Source organism: Rutilus rutilus (genome assembly GCF_951802725.1).
Source record: "Rutilus rutilus genome assembly, chromosome: 23".
NCBI classification, from domain to species: Eukaryota; Metazoa; Chordata; class Actinopteri; order Cypriniformes; family Leuciscidae; genus Rutilus; species Rutilus rutilus.
The window spans coordinates 17,120,614-17,145,637 of record NC_140233.1 but is presented as its reverse complement, the minus strand read 5'-3'; the positions used below and the strand labels follow the sequence as shown (position 1 = coordinate 17,145,637).

General features: G+C 38.2%; 1 protein-coding gene and 1 pseudogene across 2 annotated transcripts in view; both read left to right on the top strand.

Annotated features, from left to right (window-relative positions):
• Positions 1-23,583, top strand: part of dapk2b (death-associated protein kinase 2b) — a 34,641-nt gene extending 11,058 nt beyond the window's left edge. Inside the window, exons 3-12 of the mRNA XM_084397375.1 lie at positions 4,176-4,397; positions 8,866-9,004; positions 12,054-12,183; positions 12,347-12,395; positions 12,502-12,528; positions 13,295-13,447; positions 15,519-15,564; positions 18,865-18,954; positions 20,398-20,469; positions 20,690-23,583. Coding sequence (XP_084253501.1) covers positions 4,176-4,397; positions 8,866-9,004; positions 12,054-12,183; positions 12,347-12,395; positions 12,502-12,528; positions 13,295-13,447; positions 15,519-15,564; positions 18,865-18,954; positions 20,398-20,469; positions 20,690-20,815 — 1,054 coding nt within the window. The 3' untranslated portion in view covers positions 20,816-23,583. The remainder of the gene's footprint in view (positions 1-4,175; positions 4,398-8,865; positions 9,005-12,053; positions 12,184-12,346; positions 12,396-12,501; positions 12,529-13,294; positions 13,448-15,518; positions 15,565-18,864; positions 18,955-20,397; positions 20,470-20,689) is intronic.
• LOC311282754 (death-associated protein kinase 3-like) lies at positions 16,107-17,583 on the top strand (annotated as a pseudogene). Its single transcript has 2 exons — positions 16,107-16,112; positions 16,253-17,583. The product of its transcript is annotated as a death-associated protein kinase 3-like (transcript).
• Positions 23,584-25,024: the final 1,441 nt, after the last annotated feature.

Genomic DNA, 25,024 nt, shown 5'->3' with positions numbered 1-25,024 from the left:
TTACATGGTGTTCTATCTGCGATCTATCTATCTATCTATCTATATATATATATATATATATATATCTCTATCTCTATATATATATATATGCTGTATACTTTAACAACAAAGAATGCTACTGAAACAGAGTCCACTATTTACAAAGTCTGCTGTGATCTGCTGGAAGACATTCCTGCAGATGACATGTTTAGAAACCTTGCGAAACATCCCGCACATTTCACAGAGAAGACATCATCCCTCGTTTTTCTTTCCCCCCTCATCCTGTTGTCAATTTCCCCCTATTCCCTCCTCTCTGCTCTGTCCTTCTGTGGCGGTACAGGCCGTCTGTCACGAGCACCAGAGGAGTTGGACAGTATTTCCCGGTCACAGCTGATAATGAGCCAGGCCAAATGTACATCTGAAGACGTGAGCCATGATGTCAAGAACGGACAGCTGAGTCAGTGTAGATGCTGTCCGTCTAGATCTGTGGAGTGACAGGCACACGCTAGATATAGTCGTGACTCAGAGACGCTTCCTAAATCTGCTCGCGTCATGTGCTGCCCCTCCATGTGCATCAGGAGGAGTCAGTTTCTGTATTAAAGGTGCAGTAAGCGATTAATCAACCCAAATAAACTCAACCCTCTTCATTGCTCCGCCCCCCAAAATGTCATGCATGATGTATGTCTCTTTATTATAGCTGAAGTGAAGCAAAATTATTTCTCTGACCTCTTTTGTAATGTCTCTCAGCCATCTCTCTTTCTACAGTCTTTCTTCAAATCTTCCTCTTGCTCACTCTCTCTCATGGGAGGACACGCCCCCTACTGCTGATTGGCTACAAGTGTGTTCTGCTGCTCGCTCTGATCCACTTTCAACAGCGTTTCTCAGGAATACTTTACTGCGAGTTTCAAACTTCAAGGGCACCATTTTCCACCCTCTCTGTTGTTTTTGCTGCTATTTCTATATATGTAAATTACCTCTGTTATGACTGGCTAATCATACCCCCCCCTGCCAAGTTGCTGTATACTGAGTAAACCACACTGTAAAAAATTTTATCAACAAGTTATGACAACATATGTTTTACATTGCTTTAACTCATCAAAATAAGTTAAGCAATTTTCAACTACTTTCAACTACAAGATTCATCTCATTTAATGTGATTTAAGTTGAAATGGCTTAAATATCCAAGTTGATTCTGCTTAAAAAATTATTTTACAGTGCATCATACAAGTTTTGGGTAAGAAATATTCATGACAATTAGGCACATTTTCCTGTCAAATTCTCATTAGCGTAATGCATCCGAACATTTTACTTTTGAGTAGTTTTGTAATTCCCATCATTCCCAGTGATGATTTTTCAATTGAGATAAAAAAAAAGAGTAATACTTTTATTCAGCAAAGACGCATTAAATTGATCAAATGTCACAGTAAAGACATTTATAATGTTACAAAAGAAATATCTATTTCACATATAAACTTTTCTTTTAAAGTGTCTGTCAATCAAAATTTCATGAAAAAAAAATGTATCATGGTTTCCACAAAAACTGTTTTCAACTATTTTCTTTAGCAGCAAATCAGCATATTAGAATAATTTCTGAAGGATCATGACATTCTGTTATGTCTATTATGATTATTGGAGTACGTCTACAGAATGTGATAAATCGAACACTTTTATTTCAAAAGAGAAATAAAGGTCTTGTTTTCTATTATACAACCCTCTTTAAAAACTTTTACTTTCTTCCTGGATGTTGCTAAATCTGGAATCATTATGAGTAGTGGTGCATCCCTAATTTCTCCTTTAATTTATCTTTTCTGCCCGCAGTCTACACAAACCAATAGATAACATGAGCAGCAGACATATTTCATCTGCCGGGACTGGGGAGATATTGTTTGAAATGTTCAAAGCATGTGTGAGGAAGCAAAAGCGTCTTTGATACAGAAGCGGTGGGTGGGTGGCATTCCTCTTCTCTGTCTCTCTCTTTTCTCTGAGAGTGTTTTCCTCCCACACCGTGACCCCAGTTGGTGCGCGCTTCCCTGTGGCAGGATTTCCTCTTAGGCTCTTGCTATGCAAGAAATGTTCTGTTCCGAGATTCTATAGGGAGCATATCCTTGCAGACATATTGCAGCATTAAGGATCCAACGCATAACGGATTGTTCAGTACAACAGCGCAAACCCAGTGGGTTTCACAGGCTAAGAGCAAAGCTATGCCAAGTTACTGAATACTGAACGTGGGCGGTCATATGTTAATGTACTTTGTGATGTCAGTAACTCTTGCAAAAGAGTCTCTGTTATTAAACTGGAAAATGTGGTGCTATATGTTGCATGTGATGCAGCTAAATAGAGCTTATAGAGATTATTATTAGACCGACCCTAATTTGGCTCCAGTTAAGTATTTTCTCTTGTTTCTAAGTCTGCTGCCAGTGTCATTTCAAGCATTTCTGTTTACATTTAAAGGAACACTCCACCGTTTTTTGAAATAGGGCTTATTCACCTTCTTTCCTACATTTAGATAGGTGGGCAAATGCATTTTTGTCTAAGTGCATGCATTTTTTTAGTTTGACAGGGTCGGCGCTAGCTTAGCTTAGCACAATGAATGGAATCCTTTGTTGCCAGCTAGCATGTCCTGAGTAAAAGTGATAAAACATTTTTAAATTAAAACAACACCTAATTACTTCTTGTGGCCTGCGTATTCACAACGAGTACAAATAGCGATGCAGATTTTCTGAAGATCTTCCGAAGACGGAAGTCGTGGGGTTTCATGTGTTGCGTGATGTCTCTGTGCCCAAGTAGCAGTGCTTCGCCTGTGCTTCCCACTAATATAGTCCCAAGTCAATATCTGCCTAGGAAATCGCCTAGTGTTAATCTGCATCGCTATTTGTACTCGTTGTGAATACGCAGGCCACAAGAAGTAGATAGGGTTTTTTTTTTTTTTTTTATTATCAATTTTACTCAGGACATGCTAGCTGGCAACAAAGGATTCCATTCATTATGCTAAGCTAAGCTAGCGCCGACCCTGTCAAACTAAAGCAATGCATGCACTGAGACAAAAATGCATTTGCCCACCTATCTAAATGTAGGAAAGAAGGGGAATAAGCCCTATTTCAAAAAACGGTGGAGTGTTCCTTTAAGGAAATTAAGCATCTAATGCTTTTATTGAAAATATTCCCAGCAATGTCTCAGTGGCATGTGGTCGACAATGGAGGTAAAAGTTTGATTGTTTTAGTCCAGTGTAAATTCATGTTCAAGTTTGAAGGCATATAAAACAGCATTTTAACTTGGAGCTAATAATATCCAATATGATAATATTTTTATTTTTATATTAACATACTATTTCTTAAATCACATAAAAGTCTCATCAGGTTTTTTTAATTTTTAAAACACCACAAAGGTGCACATTTGAATTTAACCAAATTGTGTGGTGCTTAAAAACCCAGCTTACAGATCAGATAAAGATTTGTGTTTTAATTTGATGTTGATTCAGATATACCAGAAGGTCACACATTAGTGCCAAAAGTTGGCTTCATCCGAAATTGCACACTTCCCTATGTGACAAAAGAAATATGTCTAGATTCCATTCATACTACACACATTCATACTATAACATACTTTTTTAGCGGTCGTGAAGTGATAACTTGTTACATTATATATTAAGTACCTACTCAAGGGAGTATGCGATTTCAGATGCAGCCTTAGTCTGTCCATTTCCACAAGTTTGACCTCTTTGATTTGCATTCGCTTATATCATGTGATCAGCCAATCATAGTGATGTGGAAGCACAAACTCCCCTCACATTTCATGCAGTGTTGCCAATTTATCAACTTTGTCGCTAGATTAACAACTTTTCACACCTCTTTAGCAATTTTTTATTCTTCAAAATAGCAAATAGCTACAAATCTAGTGACTTTTTTGGACTGCTGGTAAATATTTAGTCAATCGCTATATCATACTCGTTCCGTTGTCTGACAGAAAATATGTAAAGGAGAACAGGTTTATTGGACATTTGACTATATATTAAAATACAGTATGTGAGCACCGATTAGGATATGAATAACAGAATATGGTTATTTATTAACCATATCCTGAGGAGATGAATGTTAGAAGTAATTACTCAGATCATTCATCATCTGGCTTATTATGCAGAAGAACTAAATGCTCTTTCTCTCTCTCTCTCTCTCTCTCTCTCCCTTTCTTTTACTCAGTGGGCAGTTTGCTATTGTGAAGCGCTGTAAGGAGAAGAGTACAGGTGTGGACTATGCTGCAAAGTTCATAAAAAAGCGTCAGAGTCGGGTAAGCCGGAGAGGCGTTCGGCGAGAGGATATCGAGAGAGAAGTGGATATCCTCCAGGATCTCCAACACCCCAACATCATCTCGCTGCATGACGTTTACGAGAACCGCACTGATGTGGTGCTCATCCTGGAGCTGTAAGTGAGAACACGTCCTCCCACGCTATTTGTGAAAAGCTACAATTACCAACTAGCACAGTCCTCACTCTATAGCTCTTAAAGGGGCCATATCCAAAACCCTTTCATCGTTTTATTTTTTCCCTGTCCCTTAGCCAAATTCAAGGTTTTATGCCAAAAAAAGACATTTAATTTAAGGCCCTGTTTACAACCGGTATTAAGATGCGTTTTGGTTGATCGGATCACAAGTGGACGACGTTGAATTCAGGTGTAAACGGGGTCTAAAACGTTTTGAGCTTGTCCACTTTCGAACACTTCTAGAGGTAGTCGAAAGCGCATATGACCGGATTGCTTTCGTAGTGTAGACGCTCATGTGGTCAAATGCATTCAAACAGCCACAAAAGACCATCTACTCTCCACCTACTGAACTGATGCGTAAACATTATAGGAAGCTCGCTAGCCAGACAGGATTTAAACTTTGGCTGGAGACCCAAGTTTGATTTGAAGGTGAAAAACGTACCAAGTCTCTCACCATTCCTGATTTCTAACACACACTCACAGCGTTCGGCATGGTCTTGCGTCTTTCAGAGCAGAAACAAAAGCTGCTGCTCTCCGTATGTTTTTCCGTCATCTCCGGGCGCGTTCATATGTAAATATTTTGTCCATTAGATCGAAAGATCTGAAAAATAAACATACATTTACCCGCTCATAGACCCTCCCCTTGAAGAAATCAGGACAGAAGTGGTTGAAACTGGACAAAAGAGACGGATTAAAACACCAGGTGTAAACGCGTATGTGTCTCCCTCGTCTACCTGTAAACTGATTGACCATATCGCATCTTAGGCCCTGTTTACACGAGAACGCTCGCGGGTGAAAACGTAAAAATATTTTATCCGATGTGCCTTTCGTTTAGACGGCGACGGCGTTTTTGGGGCTTAAAAACGCAAAAAAGTGAAACCACCCTCCAGAGTGGAAATCTTAAAAACGCTCCACCGTCGCGTTTCCGTCTAAACGGTAAAAAAGCAAAAGTCTGCTAGACAGTGAAGGCACCGATCAGTGCTTCACATTGCCACCTAGCCGCCTGGAGTGCATACTACATTGAATTTCACACACTTTTGCGTCACCATATGCACGCAGATTTCCCCCCATAACGCTCGTCTAAACGCAGAATAAAAAGTGATCACTTTTGCGTTTTCTCTTCAGATCGTTTCCGTGTAAACGTAGCCTTAATACCAGGTGTAAACAGCGTCCGAAAGATTAGGCAGCTGACTTGTTGCCTCATTGCCCTATGACTTTGCAGGCAGCGTTTGTGCAGGAAGGTTCTGAACTTCTGAAGCAGCGTAACGATTTTATGATCTACAACAAAATAGCAAGCACATATAATAAGCAAATTTTTAATTACTGCAATACTAATGTCTCACTAGAAATGACTTCAAAAGTGGAAAACATTGAAAAACCGACCACCAACCACAACTTTCAGATGCTATATTTATTATTTTGAGCTCAACTGTCACAGAATGGAAAGCACAGGATTGTGGTATATCAAAGGCAGTGAAGATACATCTATGCTGCCCTCAAAAAGATTAAGATTAAGGTATTTTAATAGACAGGATGTGGTACAATCATTGGATTCTGACGTGCATTGAGCTTTCAGACACATCCTTAGGTTTACATGACCAATTTCATCTTTTCTCTGACCCTTAGAATTCAGAAGGGTTTTTTTGTTACTTCACACTCAAGATTTCTAGCAAATAAAAATCCAGCAAAATATTAGCTGCATTTAAAGGCCATTTGTTGAAATGTGACAGGAAACCCATTACAACTCTAACAAACAGGGCTGTACCTTCAAATGAATGTGAGCTACTGCTTGATTTCAAGTGCCTGTCCTCAAATGACATTCCTCTTTAGTTGACTAATGCCTGCCGCTCTCGTCCAAGAGCTCATAATTTATCTTACTCACTTATTTAACTTTAGTCTCTTTAGGCTTTCTCGAAAGAACGCTTACCATCTAGTCCTGAGCTATAACAGCTGCTTCAAGTACCATTTTAATCAACAAACACCTGATTCATTGAGTCAGGTGCATTAGTCGGCAAAAACATTGGCTGCATGATGTAGTTTGCATCCCATTCTGCATATTCTCCATCCTACTCAGCATAGTATGTGACATTTGGATTGGTGTGTCCCAAATCATTGTGCATTGTAAATATTATGCCAAAGGTGCAAAGATGGCATAGTACTTCTATATATTATGTATTTCTATTGGATTTTCATCAATGCATCAGTTTGGCTTATATGTTTGGCTAATATTTTTATACTTTTTTGTCTAATATTACCCATGACCCCTTGCGCTATGGAAGAAGAGGAGTTTAAACTACCATGCTACCCATTTTTAAATGTTTGAACCTTAAATTTAAGTTATAAAGGATTTAAATATAATGGTTATAAAACATATTCACACAATCGTAATTAAGGTTTAACTTGTATATTATATATTAGTTAATGCATAAAATATGTATTTTATACATTATATAATAGTGCATTTATGTAATAACATATATATATATGGTAACTTTGCATACATAGTCGAACCAAAATGTATTCAGACACCTTCAACATTTCTCACATTATCACAGTTTATTCGTTATAGTTTAGAAAATGGTAATAAAATATGACAAGAAGTTATCAAATCAGTTGATATTTCACTGGTTTTGGCCATCCTTCTGTTAGACTGTCTCACAAATGAATTAGGTTGAATAGCAGTCAGCTGTTAAATTTATGTACACAATTAGATAATACCAATTAAGGTCAACAAATTACCAAGCAATGCTTAATTTTGTTCAGTCTGAGGTATAAAAAGGTCGCATTAGCAATTAAAGAAAAAACACTTACGCAAAACATGGTCAGGTCAAAGTGTCTGAATAATTTTTGGTCCCAAATTTTTATAAAGTTTACCGGTAGTCCACTGTATCAAGAATTTTTGGGTATAATATGTCACAGTTTACTTTATTTAGCTATCATCACTTACATAAATGACCTATAGTGCTGTGCACCCACTAGTAAAAAAAATATATTAAAAATTACATCTGGTGGAATTTTTGGTTTGTATGCAAATAACTTATCATAGCACAACTATATATATATTGGTAAAAGGCTATGCCCCAAAACTGACATACTGTTGTTTACATACTCAAATACAGTATATTAACATTGCCAGTAAGCATTGTTGACTGTTCCCTTACGTAATTTTAAAGAAAACTATTTGCCACAGTAGTATGTGTATTTGGTGTATCTCGTGGTCTGGAGGCCAGTGTGTTTGTCATTCTCTGAATGTGTAGGGGAAGCTGTAGTAAATGTCAGAGCTGTAGAGTTTCTGGGAGGCCCGGCTCAGGTTTTCACTGCCTGGGATGTGTGCATGGGAGCGTGGAAGCTCAATTAGGACTAATTGTGGCCTGAATCCAATCTGAACGGTGGCTGAATGGACTGTCTGTGACAGTCAGCTGCTCTGCATTTTAAGTGAAGAACATCGTTCTGGGTGCACTGATCAGACTTTGTAGTGTACAAATTCAGCTAAGCTGATATACTACCATATTAAAATGTCTGTGAGTGTTTGGGAAAGAGATTTCTGCTGAGCTATGATAAAGTGGTTTGATGTTGGTGATAAAAGGGGCTGTGCTAAGCTGTTTAAGCTCTGCTGTGGTTAACTGTCACAGAGGAAGTTTACTTGTCTCTTTATTGAGATGAACATCTCTGTATGTGTGAGATAAACTTTACTTGGTGTGTCAAGTCAAGTCATCTTTATTTGCATAGCGCTTTTTACAATACAGATTGTTTCAAAGCAGCTTTACGCAGTGAAAACAGGAAAATAATGCAACTGAGTTTGTTTCGGCTATACATCAGATATAGAAGAAAATAGCGTCATGGTCCAGCTTAAGTTAGTTTAGTGATGGTTCTTTTTTGTTGTAAAAAGGTTATTAATTTAGTTAATTTATATATATAGCCGCTCTGGAGAAAACAGTGATGTCATAGCTTATGACAGCTTAGCACAGCCCCAATTTTCATATAATGGTGTCAATGCAGTCGGATCAATAATATTGTTGAATATTAAGTGTCCCCAACTAAACAAGCCAAAAGCCAAAGGCGAAAAAGGCGGTGCTCAGTTTATACTCAGTTAGGGAGGGTATATTTGTTTAGACTTATAAATTGTTTTAACATTGGTTGTAGGTTTGATATTATTTTTCCCTCAACTAACATAATTAAACTAACATAATAACATTGAAATAGACAAATGATGTACAATTTTAGAAATGCAAAACTGCAACAGGGATGGATGGATGGATGGATAGATAGATAGATATATATAGATATAGATAGTCAGCTTATTATGTTGCTGGACTTGTTTGAGGATGCATCTTTGAATGTCTGTCACTCTACTGGTTAGCATGATATATGGGTATCCCACTTCTAACCACCTGACTCTTTTTTTTCTCAGTGTTTCAGGAGGTGAGCTCTTCGACTTCCTGGCTCAGAAGGAGTCGCTGAGTGAAGAGGAAGCCACAGAATTCATCAAACAGATTCTTAACGGAGTTCAGTACCTGCACTCCAAGAAAATTGCACATTTTGACCTGAAGGTACAAAACAAGTTTTGTCCACGGCTGTCTCGGAGATCTTAAGTCGGTCGTATAGTTTCCTATAAATGGCTTGGTTGTGGAGGCGAGAAATAGCTATAATGGTTGCCATGGCAACAGTATAGCTCTTCCTCAAGCAGAGGTGAATTGGCCTTTACTGAAGAACAATCAGGTCTGTTGCATGGCAACACCTGAAACTTTGCATGACAAAATAGCTATTCACTTTTCTAAGACCTGCTATTGTACTGTTTCTTGGGAATGCATACATGACCCCATTTCTGTCAACCGTCTGGAAATTCCTTCCTTTCACCATTTCAGCTTATAAACAGCTTCCTCTGCTAATGACAGCTCTAACTAATCACTGTGGCGAACACCGTCCCATCATGGACTGAGAGCGTACGTGTGTTTGAACCCCATTCACATGTGTTCCTTGTCCAGCCTGGCCCAGATCCAGACATTCTAACACAGCAAGGTTATCAGCGGCACATGATGAGACGTCACCCACGCTGTTCCCTGCGATAATCTCCATCCTGTTTTTCTAAGTGCTACGTCTCCACAGTCGCCAGCACACGCTTGAGCTCTACAAGGGCAGACAGAGACACTCAAAATATATTACTTTGGCAAACTCCCTCTCTTGCTCCAGTCAACACATGCTAACTGCTGTGCAAACAAAACATGCCGTTCTGTGCAATGCTCACAAAAGAATTGCAATAAAAATAGATAATTTATAAAGATCACTGGATATCGCTTAGCATAAAGGCCTGTTCAGACCGATGCGTAAAACCCAGCAGATTGGCTGAATGAAAATGCAGATTCACTCTCTAACAGTAGATGGCGCTTTTTGAAAAGCAGAATATCCTGGTTACTCTGGGACGCAAATGCTACGTAACTTTACATTTCTGACACCCACTTGTCAGTAGGGTGACCACCTGTCCTGCTTTGCGTTGTACCGCGCAGCATTTTCACCCCTTGTCCCGCACGTCGCATATTGAGAAAATGTCCTGCATTTTAATTATCAAATTAAGAAAACGTGTATGCGTTCTTGTGCCTTTTTAAAGGGGTCATCGGATGCCCATTTTCCACAAGTTGGTATGATTTTTTAGGGTCTTCATGTAAAGTTTGTAACATACTTTCTTTAAAATTTCTCAATGGTTGTGTAAAACAACACCCTTTTTACCTCCTCAAAAACAGCTCTTTTCACAGCAACCCGTTTCGGTACATTCGGACCCATGACCCGTTTTCATTGTATGGTGGTTGTGTCCACACACTGCAAACACCATACAAAAGTGAATTTTGCATCTGATGACTCCTTAAGAAAGCATTTTATTTATTATTTTTGTGGCGTAGTTTTTCACCTATATTTAACAGCGCTTTGTCAGAAGTACAAATACAACAGCTGTTTTTTAAATCCTATCCAATGGTTGAAAAGAAAGGAGTAAACACGGTCACTTGTAGGTTGTGACGGCTGTCAATCAAAATGTGGAGCGGTGATTCGTGTGCAGAAAACAAATGGATAATTCGGTAAATAAAAATTTTACAAGGCGGCATAATGGCAACAAAAAAGAGAAATGCTTCTTTTCTTGTTCAAAACAACATGCTTACTGCTCTTTTGACAAATTGACATACCATGCCATGCTCACGCCTAATGAAAGAGTACAGGGAAAGATGGGTGGGTCTGGAATCTTCCTCTGTTATTCACTCTTGCGTAGTAAAATAGTTTAGTGACATCAAGTCATGCTCTGGACATGTTTTTCTTCGTAGTAGTGTAGAAAATTAGATATTAAAACATCTCTCCGTAAAAAAATCAAGCATGTTTGTGTTGATCTGAACAGATGCGTTAACAGCGTTCATTAGAATTGAAATTTTTATCGCACTGAATTTTTCATTGAATACTCATCTTGGTACGAACAGTCATTTACTCCCAAAGACTCTCACTCAAAGATATTAGCTTTGCATAAGTCTCTCGCTTACACCAATGAACATATGCTAACTGCTGACAAAACGAACCATGCTCACAAAAGAATTGTTCCTTGAAAATGTTATTTTAGCTAACAGCTTAATTCAGATAACTAGGAAGTAGCCAGAGACTAATTAGGTCACTGAATATTAGCTTAGCTTAGCATAACTCCCAAAGAATCCCAATCAAAAAGATATTAGCTTAGCATGACTTTCGTTCTCGCTCAAAACAACACATTCTAACTGGTATGTAAACAAAGACTTGTGCCATGCTCACGGAAAAATTATTATTAAAAATAGCTATTTTAGCTAGCAACCAAATTCAAAGATTTAAGATTACTTTCTTTTTACATTGACAAGGAAGCAAATATCCCTACTTGTACATCCTAAACAAGGCACAATTCCTGAGGGAACATAGTGTACGTCCTCCTCCGCACTTGAAGTCAGCTGGATGCCTCTTTTCACCTCTTGGGTGCGTAGAGGCATTAATACGGGAACATAACAGGTGTTGAGTCCCACGCAACGTCCCTCAGAATTACATGAAACATTCAGCCACTTCATCAGCATGCAAACTGCTGAGGTGGAGGTTAACACTGATTAGCCGTAAACACAGGACAAATACCATTTATGGACTTGAAAATGGAAAGCTTGTGTATCTCCACTGTTGTTTGAATGATACAAAAACATGGTGCACTAAACTAGCCTGTATTTTCTGCCAGGCTTAGAAAGGTTAGCAAGACTCATCTTCAATATTAGCTATCAGGCTATAATGTGCTTTGTGAACTCAAGATGTTTCACTTTTTTCAATTCAATTTTTTCTCTCTCTCATTTTCACTAAATGTTTCCCACTTGATTTTAAAATTTAGATTTTTTTTTTCCCTTAACTTCTTTATTAAGAAGTATTGATCATGTAAAATTATAATATTGTAGAACAAACTGAATAATGAATGACAGGTTCAGCATTGGACGGTCAGACAGTGACACCCATAATGTCAATGGAAACATAGCTGCCAATTGATTGAAGTTTTTGACTGTTTGGGTGTTGACGTTTGGGTGACTGTTTATGGTTTTAATGGGTAATTTAATTGTTTTTCAGCCTGAGAACATCATGCTGCTGGATAACAACATCCAACTGCCGCGGATCAAGCTTATCGACTTTGGTTTGGCGCATAGGATCAAAGACGGAGTAGAGTTCAAAAACATTTTTGGGACTCCAGAATTTGTTGGTAAGTTCAAAAGTTCATGATGTAAAATGCTAAGTGAGTGATTCATTGTCTTGGATGACACTGATGGGTCAGATGCTTCTGAAATTCTCTACCATCTTTGGACATCTTACATTGTTGTTTTGAATCAAATGTAGCTAATGCCTCTAACCTGGTTTATTTTCAGCTCCAGAGATAGTCAACTATGAGCAGCTAGGATTAGAGGCCGACATGTGGTGAGAACTTTTTAGCAGATCACGCTTTGTACTTTACAAACAGCAAGCGTCAAAGCTCGGCTATGGCTTAACCATGTGCTCTCTTCCGTCCCTCTGTTTCCTCCAGGACCATCGGAGTCATCACATACATCCTGTGAGTATGAATGGAAGAATGACATCTAGACATTCCACAGAATGATAGACAGAATCCATGGAGTTCCATACACATGGAATTAACAGGTCACATGCTAAACAGATGTATTGATGAACCACACCAATGAATAATGAATGAGAGGTTCTCATAATGGGCCTTTCACATATCAAACTATAACACCCTTAATGTTACACCCATGCCCATGTGAGTTGTGAACATGATCGGATTCATATCTAAACGCACCCAGTATACCAGTTTATACTCAGTTTGTTGGGAATTTTTGTTTAGATTAACAAATCTAACAATAATTTTATAGAATTAAAAAAATATATATTTTGTATTATAAATTTAGATCATGCTAAATTTTTATATAGGAGAACAAACAATATCCAATTATATTTTAAAATATAATTTATTCCTGTGATGGCAAAGCTGTATTCACAGTTCACAAGCTCATATATTCACAAGCTCATAGAATTAACAGTTCACAAGCTCATATTGATTGAGAATGATAGAGGTAAACAAATATCGATATACCAGAAAAGTGAATAATGAATGACAGGTTGAGCCTTGGGCCATCAGACAGCGACACCCAAACTGTTCCACCCATCACCATTGTGAACATAATTACAGCACTTAACAGCTGTCTGATGTATAAACTCCTGCATGTGTTTGGATTCCACTGTCGGATCAGTTTCAGGAATTAATTAACAGGAATTTTCGAATGTGCTTGTACATAGGTCAAGCATTTGTCTTTCTTTTTCAGATTAAGCGGGGCTTCGCCATTCCTGGGCGACTCCAAACAGGAAACTCTTGCAAACATATCAGCTGTTAACTTTGAATTTGATGAGGAGTTCTTCGGCAACACAAGTGAACTGGCCAAAAGCTTCATCAAAGAGCTGCTGGTGAAAGATACAAGGTGAGAGTTCAAAACACGATTCATCCATAAAGAGAAGCAACAGTAAAGGCTTCAGTGTGACTTTGGGGCTTTTTTGGAGAATTGTTTTTTCTTTTTTTTAGAAGGGCTGTTTTTGTGATTAAATCTCATATTTTTGTAGTTAAGTTTGTCTTTAAATATATTTATGCAACAGTGTTTTACTAGTCTCACAAGTACAAAAAAAAAATCTATATAACATGCATTAACATGCTAATTTTGACAGCTTATTTGTCATTAATAGTGTTTAGACAAGTTTGAGCTTCTAATTTTCATTACTGTCAGGTTACTGTTAAATGATGCCTCATACCAGTTCTATTTTCTATTCTATGGTGGCATCCTACAGATCTAGTGTTTACTACAGCTAAGTAGACTTGCTATGAGTCAAAGTGAAGTTTTCTACCTTCTTTTTAAGCCTTATGGACTTAAGTCTGTCTCCAGCCCTACACATAATTTAGGCCATACACTGGATCTTGTTTTGTCTCGTGGTTTCTCTGTACATATCTGTGAAGTATTTGATGCTGGCACTTCGGATCATGTTTGAGCCTGTTATTTCATATGATCAGCCTATCCTTTCTCAGCCTGTACATTACTTGTGTGCCTTTCATGCTACTACTGCTCTTGAATTCTTATTTCAAGTTCCTTTCAAATTCTAATGTCTCTTTTTCATCCTGTATGAACACTGAACAACTGGTTGAAACTTTCAACTCCACTTGAAATGACTTGAGTCTGTTGTTGGATTCCAGGGCCTAGCTTTACAGTGGTTCACCTCATACTTAAAGGGGAGGACATTCTCTGTAAATTTCGGGTCATTTACTTCACCCTCTGCGCCTATCCATTGTGGTGTTCCACAGGGATCTATTCTTGACCCTCTTTTGTTTTCCTTCTACCTGCTTCCTTTAGGCTCAATATTCCAGAAACATAACATAAATTATCATTGTTACGCTGATGACCTCCAACTATATCTTCCAATCAAACCAGGAAATGACTTTTCATTAGATCATCTCTTCGCATGCCTCAATGAAGTCAACACCTGGATAACACATAATAACTCACTGCAACTGAATGAAAACAAAACCGAAATGCTTTTACTAGGTCCTGCTGCTACCAAAAACTCCATTAAAACACAGTTAGGTTCCTTAAGTAACAACCTACACAATCATGCAAAAAATCTTGGAGTCTATTTTGATCCTCTTCTCCAATTTGACAAGCCTATAGCTTCTTTCAACTCAGAACTGTAGCAAAAGTGAAACACTTTCTTTCTAGGAAAGACCTTGACTTTGATTTGAATTGTGATTCATGCACCAATTTCCTCTCGATTGGATTACTGTAACTCTCCGTACGTTGACCTACCTCAATCTATACTGTCTCGGTTACAGATGGTTCAAAATTCAGCAGCCAGATTGTTAACAGGAACCAAGAAAATGGATCATATCTCCCCTGTGCTTGCCTCATTGCATTGGCTACCAATGGAATTTAGAGCCGACTTAAAGATCCTTCTTTTCACATACAAGGCACTGCACAATTCGGCCCCGGATTATATTTGTGATCTTATTATAGGCTATACACAGCCTCTAGGTCACTAAGATCTTGTGATCAGTTACTTTTATCGGTCCCACGTTCTTATTGTAAAACAAAAGGAGATCGAGCTTTCTCTGTAGTTGCCCCAAAGCTCTGGAACAGTCTACCTTTGAACATCAGGGCCTCTCCATCACTGGATGCTTTTAAATCCAGTTTAAATTACCAGTTTACCATGACTTATTCTCTAGCATTCGAGAGATGCTGTGTACAGTGTGTATTTTAAACAGCTGGTGTTCTACGTTATGTATGTATGTATACATTTTGATTGATTTTGATTCTTGATTTTTATCTCCATTTCTCTTTTTTTTCTACTCCTTTTTTCTCTTAAATTCTGATTTTTATTGTATTGTAAAGCACTTTGGATCTACTATGGTTGTGTTAAACTTGATTTGACTTGACTTCTTTTCTTTTTTCTCTCTTTAAGTTGTTCTTTTGCGTTTACCTTCAGTTTTCTTTGTCTTTGTTTTCTTTGCAGAAAGAGGCTTAAGATACAAGACGCACTCAACCACCCCTGGATTAAGGTAACAATTTGAAAATTGAAAGCATATTTATCTACGCTTGTGCAGCTTATGTGAAATGAGAGCTTCTTACTGGCATTATCACATATACGAGTGTTGAACTTTGCTCTGATGTTTAGAGTGAACTGACCTTGGTTGTACGCACATCATTAACAACGATACATATGACAAACTTCCTGTAAACGTGCTATATCACATATGCCATGCTCTGAATTGTGCAATTGAAGTGATAGTTCAACCAATAAAGAACATTCTGTGATCATTTACTCACACTCATGCCGTTCCAAACCAGTTTGGCTTACTTTCTTTTGTATTTGAATTCAAAAGAAGATATTTTGAAAAATCTCTCAATCTTTGTTTTGTCCATACAATAAAAGTTTGTTTTGTCCATACAATAAAAGTCAGTGGGGTCCAATGTTGTTTTGGACCTAAAAAATCCTTTAAAAAACCTGGAACGACACGAGGGTGAGTAAATGATGCTTGAATTTTCATTTTTGGGAGAACTATCCAGGTATTCTGGTATTACCTTGTTGGCCAACTACTAGATGCACGTATGCATGCCAGTCTTCATCATGGAAGCAATCGCATGTCGATGAATTCTTCTAATCAATGATTGGACTGTACGGACGACTCAATCCAGTGTGTACATGCTGTTCTCCTCATCCTAACACCACCATCCCTTTGATCCAAGATCCTTCTTCCTGCCTGGGTCTGCTGTTTACCTGTGCGTGAGTTGAGTGCTTTGACTCCCTGGGGAAAAAGCAAACTAGTTTCTTACTCATTCTTCCTCCTAATTTCTCTATGCGAAGACCCACGAACAGCCGGAGGACAGCAGCGCCACCCTAGAGGTGCAAGAGAAAGTGGAATCACAGCAGCTGAAGACTAAACGCCTGAAAGAGTACACCATTCAATCCCACTCCAGCATGCCACCCAACAACACCTATGTCAACTTTGAGCGTTTCGCCAACGTTCTGGAGGACATCTCGTTGGTGGAAAAGGGTCTCGAAAATGTGGCTCAGAAGCGTGAATCCCTTCAGGACGACATCGAGGCTCTTCTTTCCATCTACAGTGAGAAGGAAACTTGGTATAAAGAGGAAAGTGAGACCATTCGGCAGGAGATCTCGCAGGTGCGCTATGAGTTTCGCAAAGTGGAGGCGTTGACGAAAGGCCTCCAGGAGGACTTGAGGACAACCGATGGCAACTTAGCCAGCATTGACAGACGATACCTGACTAGAGAAGAGCACCTAAGCTCCCTCAGACAGGAGCTGAACGCAGAACTACGCTGGTTGCAGGAGGTTATTGGTTCACTAAACGGAGAGGCAGGGAACAGGGGCTTGGGTTCTAACTCAGCACTGAACAATGAGGTGAACAAGGCCCTGAAGGAGCTGTTGAGCAGGGCTTGTGGGGGCGAACTATGTCCTCGAGCACAACCCGACATCTCTGAGTCTAGCTAAAAGAGATTAGACTGCAGTTGTAATACACTGGGATTAGGAGAGTTGCAGGATGTGTAGTCAGTGGCGTAGATGGTGGAGTCGCAACCACTGTGAAAGAAATGTATAATTTTGTCCCCTCACATTTTGGGCAATAGTAATATTTTAAAGATCTAATTTTGTCATGATTTACTCACCCTCATGTTGTTCCAAACCAGTATGACTTTCTTGGGTGGAACACAAAAGAAGATATTTTGAAAAATATTTTGTCCATACAATTAAAGTCAATGGTTACCAAAAATGCTTGGCTACCAACATTCTTTAAAATATCTTTTTATGTATTCCACAGAAGAAAGAAAGTCATACAGGTTTTAAATTACATGAGGGTAAGTAAATATGACAGAATATACATTTTTGGGTGAACGACCTTTGTGACCTATTTAATATTCATGAGCTAGGCTAATACGGTTTAAAACGTCTAAGGACCAGGGCGTAGCAACCTTTTATTATTCTGGATGGCATATGTTATCCACTTTATGAAATTCCTAATCTGTCCTGCACTTTTTGGAATATACATATATTTCAAGTGTTTTTTGTGAAAAGAAAGAAAATGAAAAAACAAAGTACTTTAAGACCAAGCAAAATAAGTTTTGTGAAATGGATGAATGTGCAAGCATCAAGTTCCCAGTTCGAATAACGCACTGAATATTGTCACCTTATTATTATTCATGAGCCAGGCTTGGCAAGGTTTATATCATAAGACTTAAACTAACAATTGAAGATCATTATCTCAACAAAATCATGCAAAACACTAAATTTCAAAGTCAGTTGCATAAACGTTGCTGTTTATTTGTAACTTGCTTGTTTTGTATTTACTTGAGAATATATATATATATATATATATACACTATTTAAGTTATACACTTGTTGGTACCCTACATCATTCAAGAGCATACTTTTGAATTTAACGTATTCCCCAATATGGTTGTTTTTGTCAGTATTAAAGTTTTTTTTTTAATTTATGGTCCAATACTGATCAAACATCCATAAAACAATTCTTTCCTTTTTTAAAGGCAAGAGCCAAGAGTTGAGATGATGTCAGCCTTTATGATTTCATTCCTTTTGTCATCTTTATGCATGGGTTGTTTTTCTGTTGTTTACAGGGGCCATACTTTTGATTTTGGCCAAAATGTTTTACTTGCTTTGTTTTTCTCTCTCTTATACGTAGTTTTAAGTTCTCTAATTTATTTGTAAATGCACTTATTTGAAGTACTTTTAGAAACGTTACATGCTCATTACCAGTTTTAATTTTACATTTAAACTGACTTTTCTTTCTTGCACATGTAATTTATTGTAAATTCCTGTTACTTTCTACTTTAATTTAATTCAAAAAGTAATGTTTATAATATGAGATGTGCATTGATTTGTGAATGTCAGCACATGGATGTTTTCTTCAGCATGTCATGACAGATGTCATTTCTTTCTACACTGAATAAAGCACTGGAATGATGATTAAATACCTCACACTGATCATTAGTCCTTCAGCTGGCCATGGTGCATTGTGGAATAGAGGGAGATGAAGTGTATTCAGTCCCTCAGGGGTGTCTACATCTTGGAACTTGTGCAGTCATGTGCAATTTCTAAGGCATCACTTTTACCATTGCTCAAGCTTTGGGCTAGCGATTTGAACAAAGCCCTAACCCAAAATAGTGAACTTCTGTAACAGTTTGTGCTACAGACATGAGTGATACCCCAAATTGCGTGGAGAGGCAGTCTGACTTAAGATGTTTCACCTGGTAGTTGATAAAATAGGGAAATCCAAAGACTTACAGTATATTAATTGGTAACGACAATGTGATTGTCTTTCCTTTAGCCCATAAACCCCCGACAAGCCCTGGTGCGACGACAATCTGTGGTGAACATTGAGAACTTCAGGAGACAATATGTTCGGAGGAGGTGGCAGGTAGGAGTTTTACATAGTTTTAGATCTGGAAATGGTGCTGTATGTTTCCCCAATACATTTTTACCAATACCTGTATATATACTGTATGTCTCTGCACTTTCTGTTCAACCCTGTTGGTACAGCTGATTGGTTCCTGCTGTATCAGTTGCCAATGAGCTCGCTGCTCAACCTTCAAATACTTGGCCAGCATTTGCTGTAGCAGTTGCAGCGTGCTTTTAAAAACCCTCCACCTTCCCACAGCTCCACCTGTATAGACACAGGGGTGAAAAGTACAAAATCGCTCATAATGTTCGAAGTGGGAGGAGCTTTTTTTTTTTTTACTAACGAGTTGGCTATAACTCGTGAACGGAATGAGATGTTTTCACCAAACTCGGCGCACATTATGTAAGAGCTCATTCTGTTGTCGTGTGAAAAAGTATACAGCGACTGGCCACTTGGTGGTGCTATAACATGGAAAAAACATCAAAATGGCTACAACTACACAACCCTAAATCTGATTGACTTGAAAATTGGTATGCAGTGTCTTCGTCCAAGGTGCTAAGACTGACTTGGAGGACATTCCTGTATCTTGAAAAACACAGCCAGCGGCGGCCAATGAAGTTAGAGCAGCTATCAGACAAGGTAAACGGAGGCCGATCGAAACGAAACCCGCTGGGCCTGTTTGACTCACGGCCCTAGAGGCCTGTGTGAAATTCGAAAGAAATCGGCCCCCGGGGTGTGCCTTTGTGTTTTTCACCTGCGTAAAGGATTGTATACCACACGATTTTTTGCACACGCCCATGAAATTCATACTGCATAGTAGAACTTCTCATTCTCAGCAACTTTGCCTCTAGGACCGCCAATGTCAATCAAATTGTTTGTTAAATATTGGAGATTATTTAAGAACCAACTTTTGCGAACTACTCCTAAGTTTTTGGCTCTGTTAAACTGTTAAAAAGCTTCAAAAACCATCTATTTCCTATGGTAAATTGCCTGTATTGGCTGTAAATGGTCTTTTCCATCTATGATCGAGGTGGTGACAGGCTTGCTAATTAAAACATAATACCTTTTTATGCATGTGCTTAAAGGCCTTCTGCTGACCAAAGCTGCATTTATTTGATCAAAAATACAGTACAAACAGTAATATTGTGAAATATTTCATTTAAATTTAAAATATCTGTTTTCTATTTTTCCAGTGATGGTAAAGCTGAATTTTCACAAAATTGTCACAAGAACCTTACAGAAATCATTCTAATAAGCTGATTTGATGCTCAAAAACAGTGTTGAAAACAGTTGTGCTGCTTAATATCTTTGTGAAAACTGTTTTCCAGGATTCATTAAATTTGAAAGTTTAAAAGAACAGCATTTATTTGGATTAGAAATCTTTACTTTACTGACCCCAAACTTTTGAACTATAGTGTTTAGTCTAAAATTTAATTAAATTTTCTCCCTGTTCTCCAATAGCTTTCTTTCAGAATCGTGGCCCTCTGCAACCACTTGACACGCATGATGAAGAAAGGTCAGCCCAAACCACAGGTAATGCATGAGCCTGGCTCAATTATACTTTGTTAAACATTTCCAATAAAGATAATTGTCTGGTTCCAGTAGGTCCAGCAGTCTCCAGGTAATAATATGACCTGTTAAATCACAAGAGCGACCCTTTATTGTCTTAGATCCCAAGATCACATACTCTGTCACGTTGGTATCTGTCGAATACCGTTTTACGAATGCATATTATCTTTGTCTGGGTTTACAGGACAAACCCAAGATGGGCTACGTAGGGCGCACGGTGGCCATGTTCGAAAGAGAGTGTGAGAGCGATCAAGAGGAGGAGGTGATGCAGAGGAAACCCCGAACCAGGAAGAGAAGTAGCACCTCCTGAAACTCCTTGCTGCTCCTACGACCGACCACAATACAAGCGTCTCAGCCGCACTCAGGTTTTGAGTTGAACCAGCAGCTCGTGTGCCTTTTCCAAACGCACACAGGTTGGATTGTTTTTAGAAAGGGTTTGTATTTGGTTTGTTTGACTTCATAGAGATTTGTCACCACATCTATAAACATGATGCAACAAGAGCAGTTGTGGCAAATATAGAACGTTCATGTTTTGAAGCCGTGTATAAATGTATTTATGTACTGTACATAATGGGATAGGGAAGACTTTACTGGATGTATTACAAGTTTGTATGTAAAGTTTACTTCTACAATGTCAAAATACATATTAGAGATGTTTAACGTCACACATGCCACTTTGCCTTGAGCCTTGTCCGTCTTAATATGTGCCACAACATTTTTGCATTCCTTTATTGAACGTCATTTCAATGGTGCATGATTGATATAGCCAACTTCATTTATTCTGTATGAAATTTGTTGATTTTATGTGTTATTTTTATCATTTTACTGTGCAGATTGTTGTCTCAAGGTGTGGTCACATTTAGCATTATTCTGCAGATTTCTGTAGGAGATTGCGAATCAGGAATTGCGCATATTTATGAAAAATCTCCACACACAGATTTCACAGTGGGTTCAAGTTGGTCACACGAATTTACCACGATGACCAACAGAAAACTTACTGAAAGTGACTTCTGTGTGGGCTGTGCTTCATATATTGCTACACATTTGAGAATGGACCTTTTTTTTTGTATGCAAAATTTAGAAAATTTGCATTTGATGAAGCAAGTCAGTGTCAAATGGACTGGGTTTGAAGTCCGGTTTAAAACAGTGTAATACTCAATGTATTAGCTATTAAGTGTCTTAAATTTAGGTCAATTATCAAGCCTGGGTCGACAATGACTTGTAAAGTTCTTAAGACGATGATGTTTCAGATGCCATTTTGATTTCAAAAACCTATGTTTATTGAAATCAGGGCTGATTTTTTGGTGCATAGGAAAGTCCATCCCTCTGTCGGGGAAAGACCATTAGGAATCGGCAATGCTGTTGGATTGTGAAATGAAACTATGCATGTACTGTATCATTAGCTATGTTTCCATCCACCTATTCTTATGCGCATTTTGGGATACTGCATTAAAAAAATGACAAGATGCACATAAATTCAAAAAATGCGCATAAAAGACTTATGCACTCAATTCCCACACAGCATCATAGTGTCGGCCCAGATCCGGGCAACATCTGGTACATGTGCATTTCATGCATACCAGATGTGGGCCGGATCTGGGCAGACACTATATTGCTGTCTGGGTGAAAGCGGATACGTTTTTATATCCGCTGAGAAGACATGCGCATAAATTACGATGGAAACACATAATCCTTCAATGGGCAACAAAAAACTCATGTGACTTTGCCTCAACAGTGGATGTGATTGGATAACTGGACTAACCAATGGACCATTTTCATCGCACGGCATCTCAAATGTTGGTTTACCTATTCTGAAATGCCTGAGCCAAAGTCTGGCCATTAAACCAAAATGGCTTGGTTTAATTCCCTCCCAGATACATCTCACATGATTGCTTTCCCAAACACCAGGCATCCGAACACAATATAACATGACAGCGTTTATTGCGTTTCGTCCACGCGCTCTGAGACACAAGTCGTTTATGTTGGAGGAAAAAAGAGCCACAGTTGCTTCCCTGATTGCAGCAACTTCCATTTTTTAATGACAGATATTTTGCGCCTATTACCCAGGAAGTGACGATTTTGGTCTTTTGAGCACATGGGATGGAAATCGTGTTTTTTTCGCAAATGTTTTAATGCGATATTCCAATTTTGCGCATAAGGTAAATTCGCAACTTTGGATGGAAACAGTTATTGAGACATTATGGTACTTGAGATATTTCAGGACTGCGCCACCTATTGGTCAGATGTTATAAAAATGATAAAAATGAGACATGTATTCATATCTTTTGAACCTAAAATTGCGGTTACACCATTGTCTGGCTCTTTGGCTCCAGTATTCCCTTGACCCTACATAGGACAAGGGTTTTGGAAAATGGATGGGTTCTCTCTTAATAGTACAGTAACTAGATTAAAGTTACACATATGTAAATGATTGTATCACAGTGCCTTGAGGCTGAATGTGATTGTAGGACTGAAAGTGTGTCATAGGCTGCACGCAGTGCCCTGTGCTCTACATACAACACCATCAGGAAGAGGTTGTAGTATATTATTGTTCCCAGGAATGTGTTCTATACAATGGGCTTATAAATCTCAATGTAATTTTCTAAGTGGGCTCGAAAGTTCCAATTGAATTCTTTAAAAATATTGTAAGAAATACAGTTGTTCATTCTGCTAGAGTATTAAACCTTAATTGATTTTAAACCATTTTGCAGTGTGTATTTATACATTACATACCTGTTCAAATCTTTTTGTTTACGTGTATAAACATGACTATGTTCAGTGCATGTTAATGTACCCCTGTATCGCATCATTTCCTGTGCATCTGTCACATGATTGGTGGTGTTAGGGGACTAAACATTATTGTTTACCAGTTTAAATGCCAGATTTTCCTCTAAGTGGGAAATATTCGTAAAATGTGCCTCAAAAAATGAACTCCCTTATATCCATTTATTTTATACTCTTGATATGACTCTGTACTTGTGTTGTTTACAACCAATGTGAAATGAAAAAAGTTTACTAAGAATAAAAAAGTGCCCCTTTTGTACAAATAGGAGAAGTAATAAATGATTAATATATTTATTGAAGTGCTTGTTTGATTGGTTTCGATTCACTAGTAAGGTCAGGAAATTGAAATTAAGAAGAATTTCATTAAATCTTCATGAGGTGCATCATGGGATGCTTACTGACAGAGTTCACGGCTGCTTTTACTATCTGCTCATCCTCCAAAACAATTTTAAAATAACCTGATGTTCATATAATATATTATAATTAATAATACTATCTTAAATATTAAATGCTTGATTCATAAATTGCAAATGTCTGAATAATAACAATAATAATAAAAAGAATTGCATTTCTGTACAGAAATTCATACAGGAACCATTTAAGTTTGTTTACACAGTTACAAACATTTCAGCCTTTATATTAAGATTTTGAAGGTCATGTAACATCAATTCAAAGTCAGTACAGAGTGAACTGACTGCTTTGGGCTTGTGTTATTCTGTAATCAAACTTTTGTGTCACAATCAGTCTGTTAGTAAGAAAGTTTGCCCTCTCGACCAGGCAGTCTGGCAGTTTCACAACAGCAGTGTAGTTTGTGGTGAAAACTTGATCTGAACTAAATAAACTGCCATTAGAGAAGTAGGCCAGTGGCAATTTGAAAAGTATCAGTTGGAAGAAGTGAACCAGTTTTTTTTTTTTTTTTATCTCACCTCTAAATCAGTCTGGTCAGAGCAAAGTGTACTCTCTGAAACCAAGGGGTCTTGAGTTTAACGTGTGTGTGTGTGTGTGTGTGTGTGTTCATTTTAATTTCACTAATTTCTTAATAACAATGAGCTGAATTTTACCAAGTGTGCCAAAGTTTGTTCCATTCCAGACCATTGCCCTACATATTTCAGTAATCTTTCCTTATCCCATCTAATTTGTTCTGGTAATGTATTATTATGTACAGCCAATGTGCTATTCATTCAATGAGATTAGAGTTGTCATAATGTCATTAATGCCGACCTGTTATGCAAAATGCACTTTTACGTGGTGTTTGAACTTAAATGTGTGTCATGGGTGTGTGCACAACCACCCTATAATGATAAAAAATCCACCCACTCCTCTTTTTTAATCCCCATAAATCATAAGCAGTGTCTCAGAACAAGCCATTTGCAGATTGTAGCTTTTGTAATGTCACAAATGCATAGGCCCCGCCCACGACTGACTCTGCCTTATTAGCATAAACCCCGCCCTGAGTGAGCTGTACACAGTCCGCCATGTTTATCTCCTCGACAGAGCATTTAAAGGGATACTCCACTTTTTTTGGAAATAGGCTCATTTTACAACTCCCCCAGAGTTAAACAGTTGAGTTTTACCGTTTTCGAATCCATTCAGCCGATCTCCGGGTCTGGCGGTACCACTTTTAGCATAGCTTATAGCATAGATCATTGAATCGGACAAGACCATTAGCATCTCTCTCAAAAAAATGAGTTTCGATATTTTCGATACCGACAGAAAATGAAAAGTTCCGATTTTC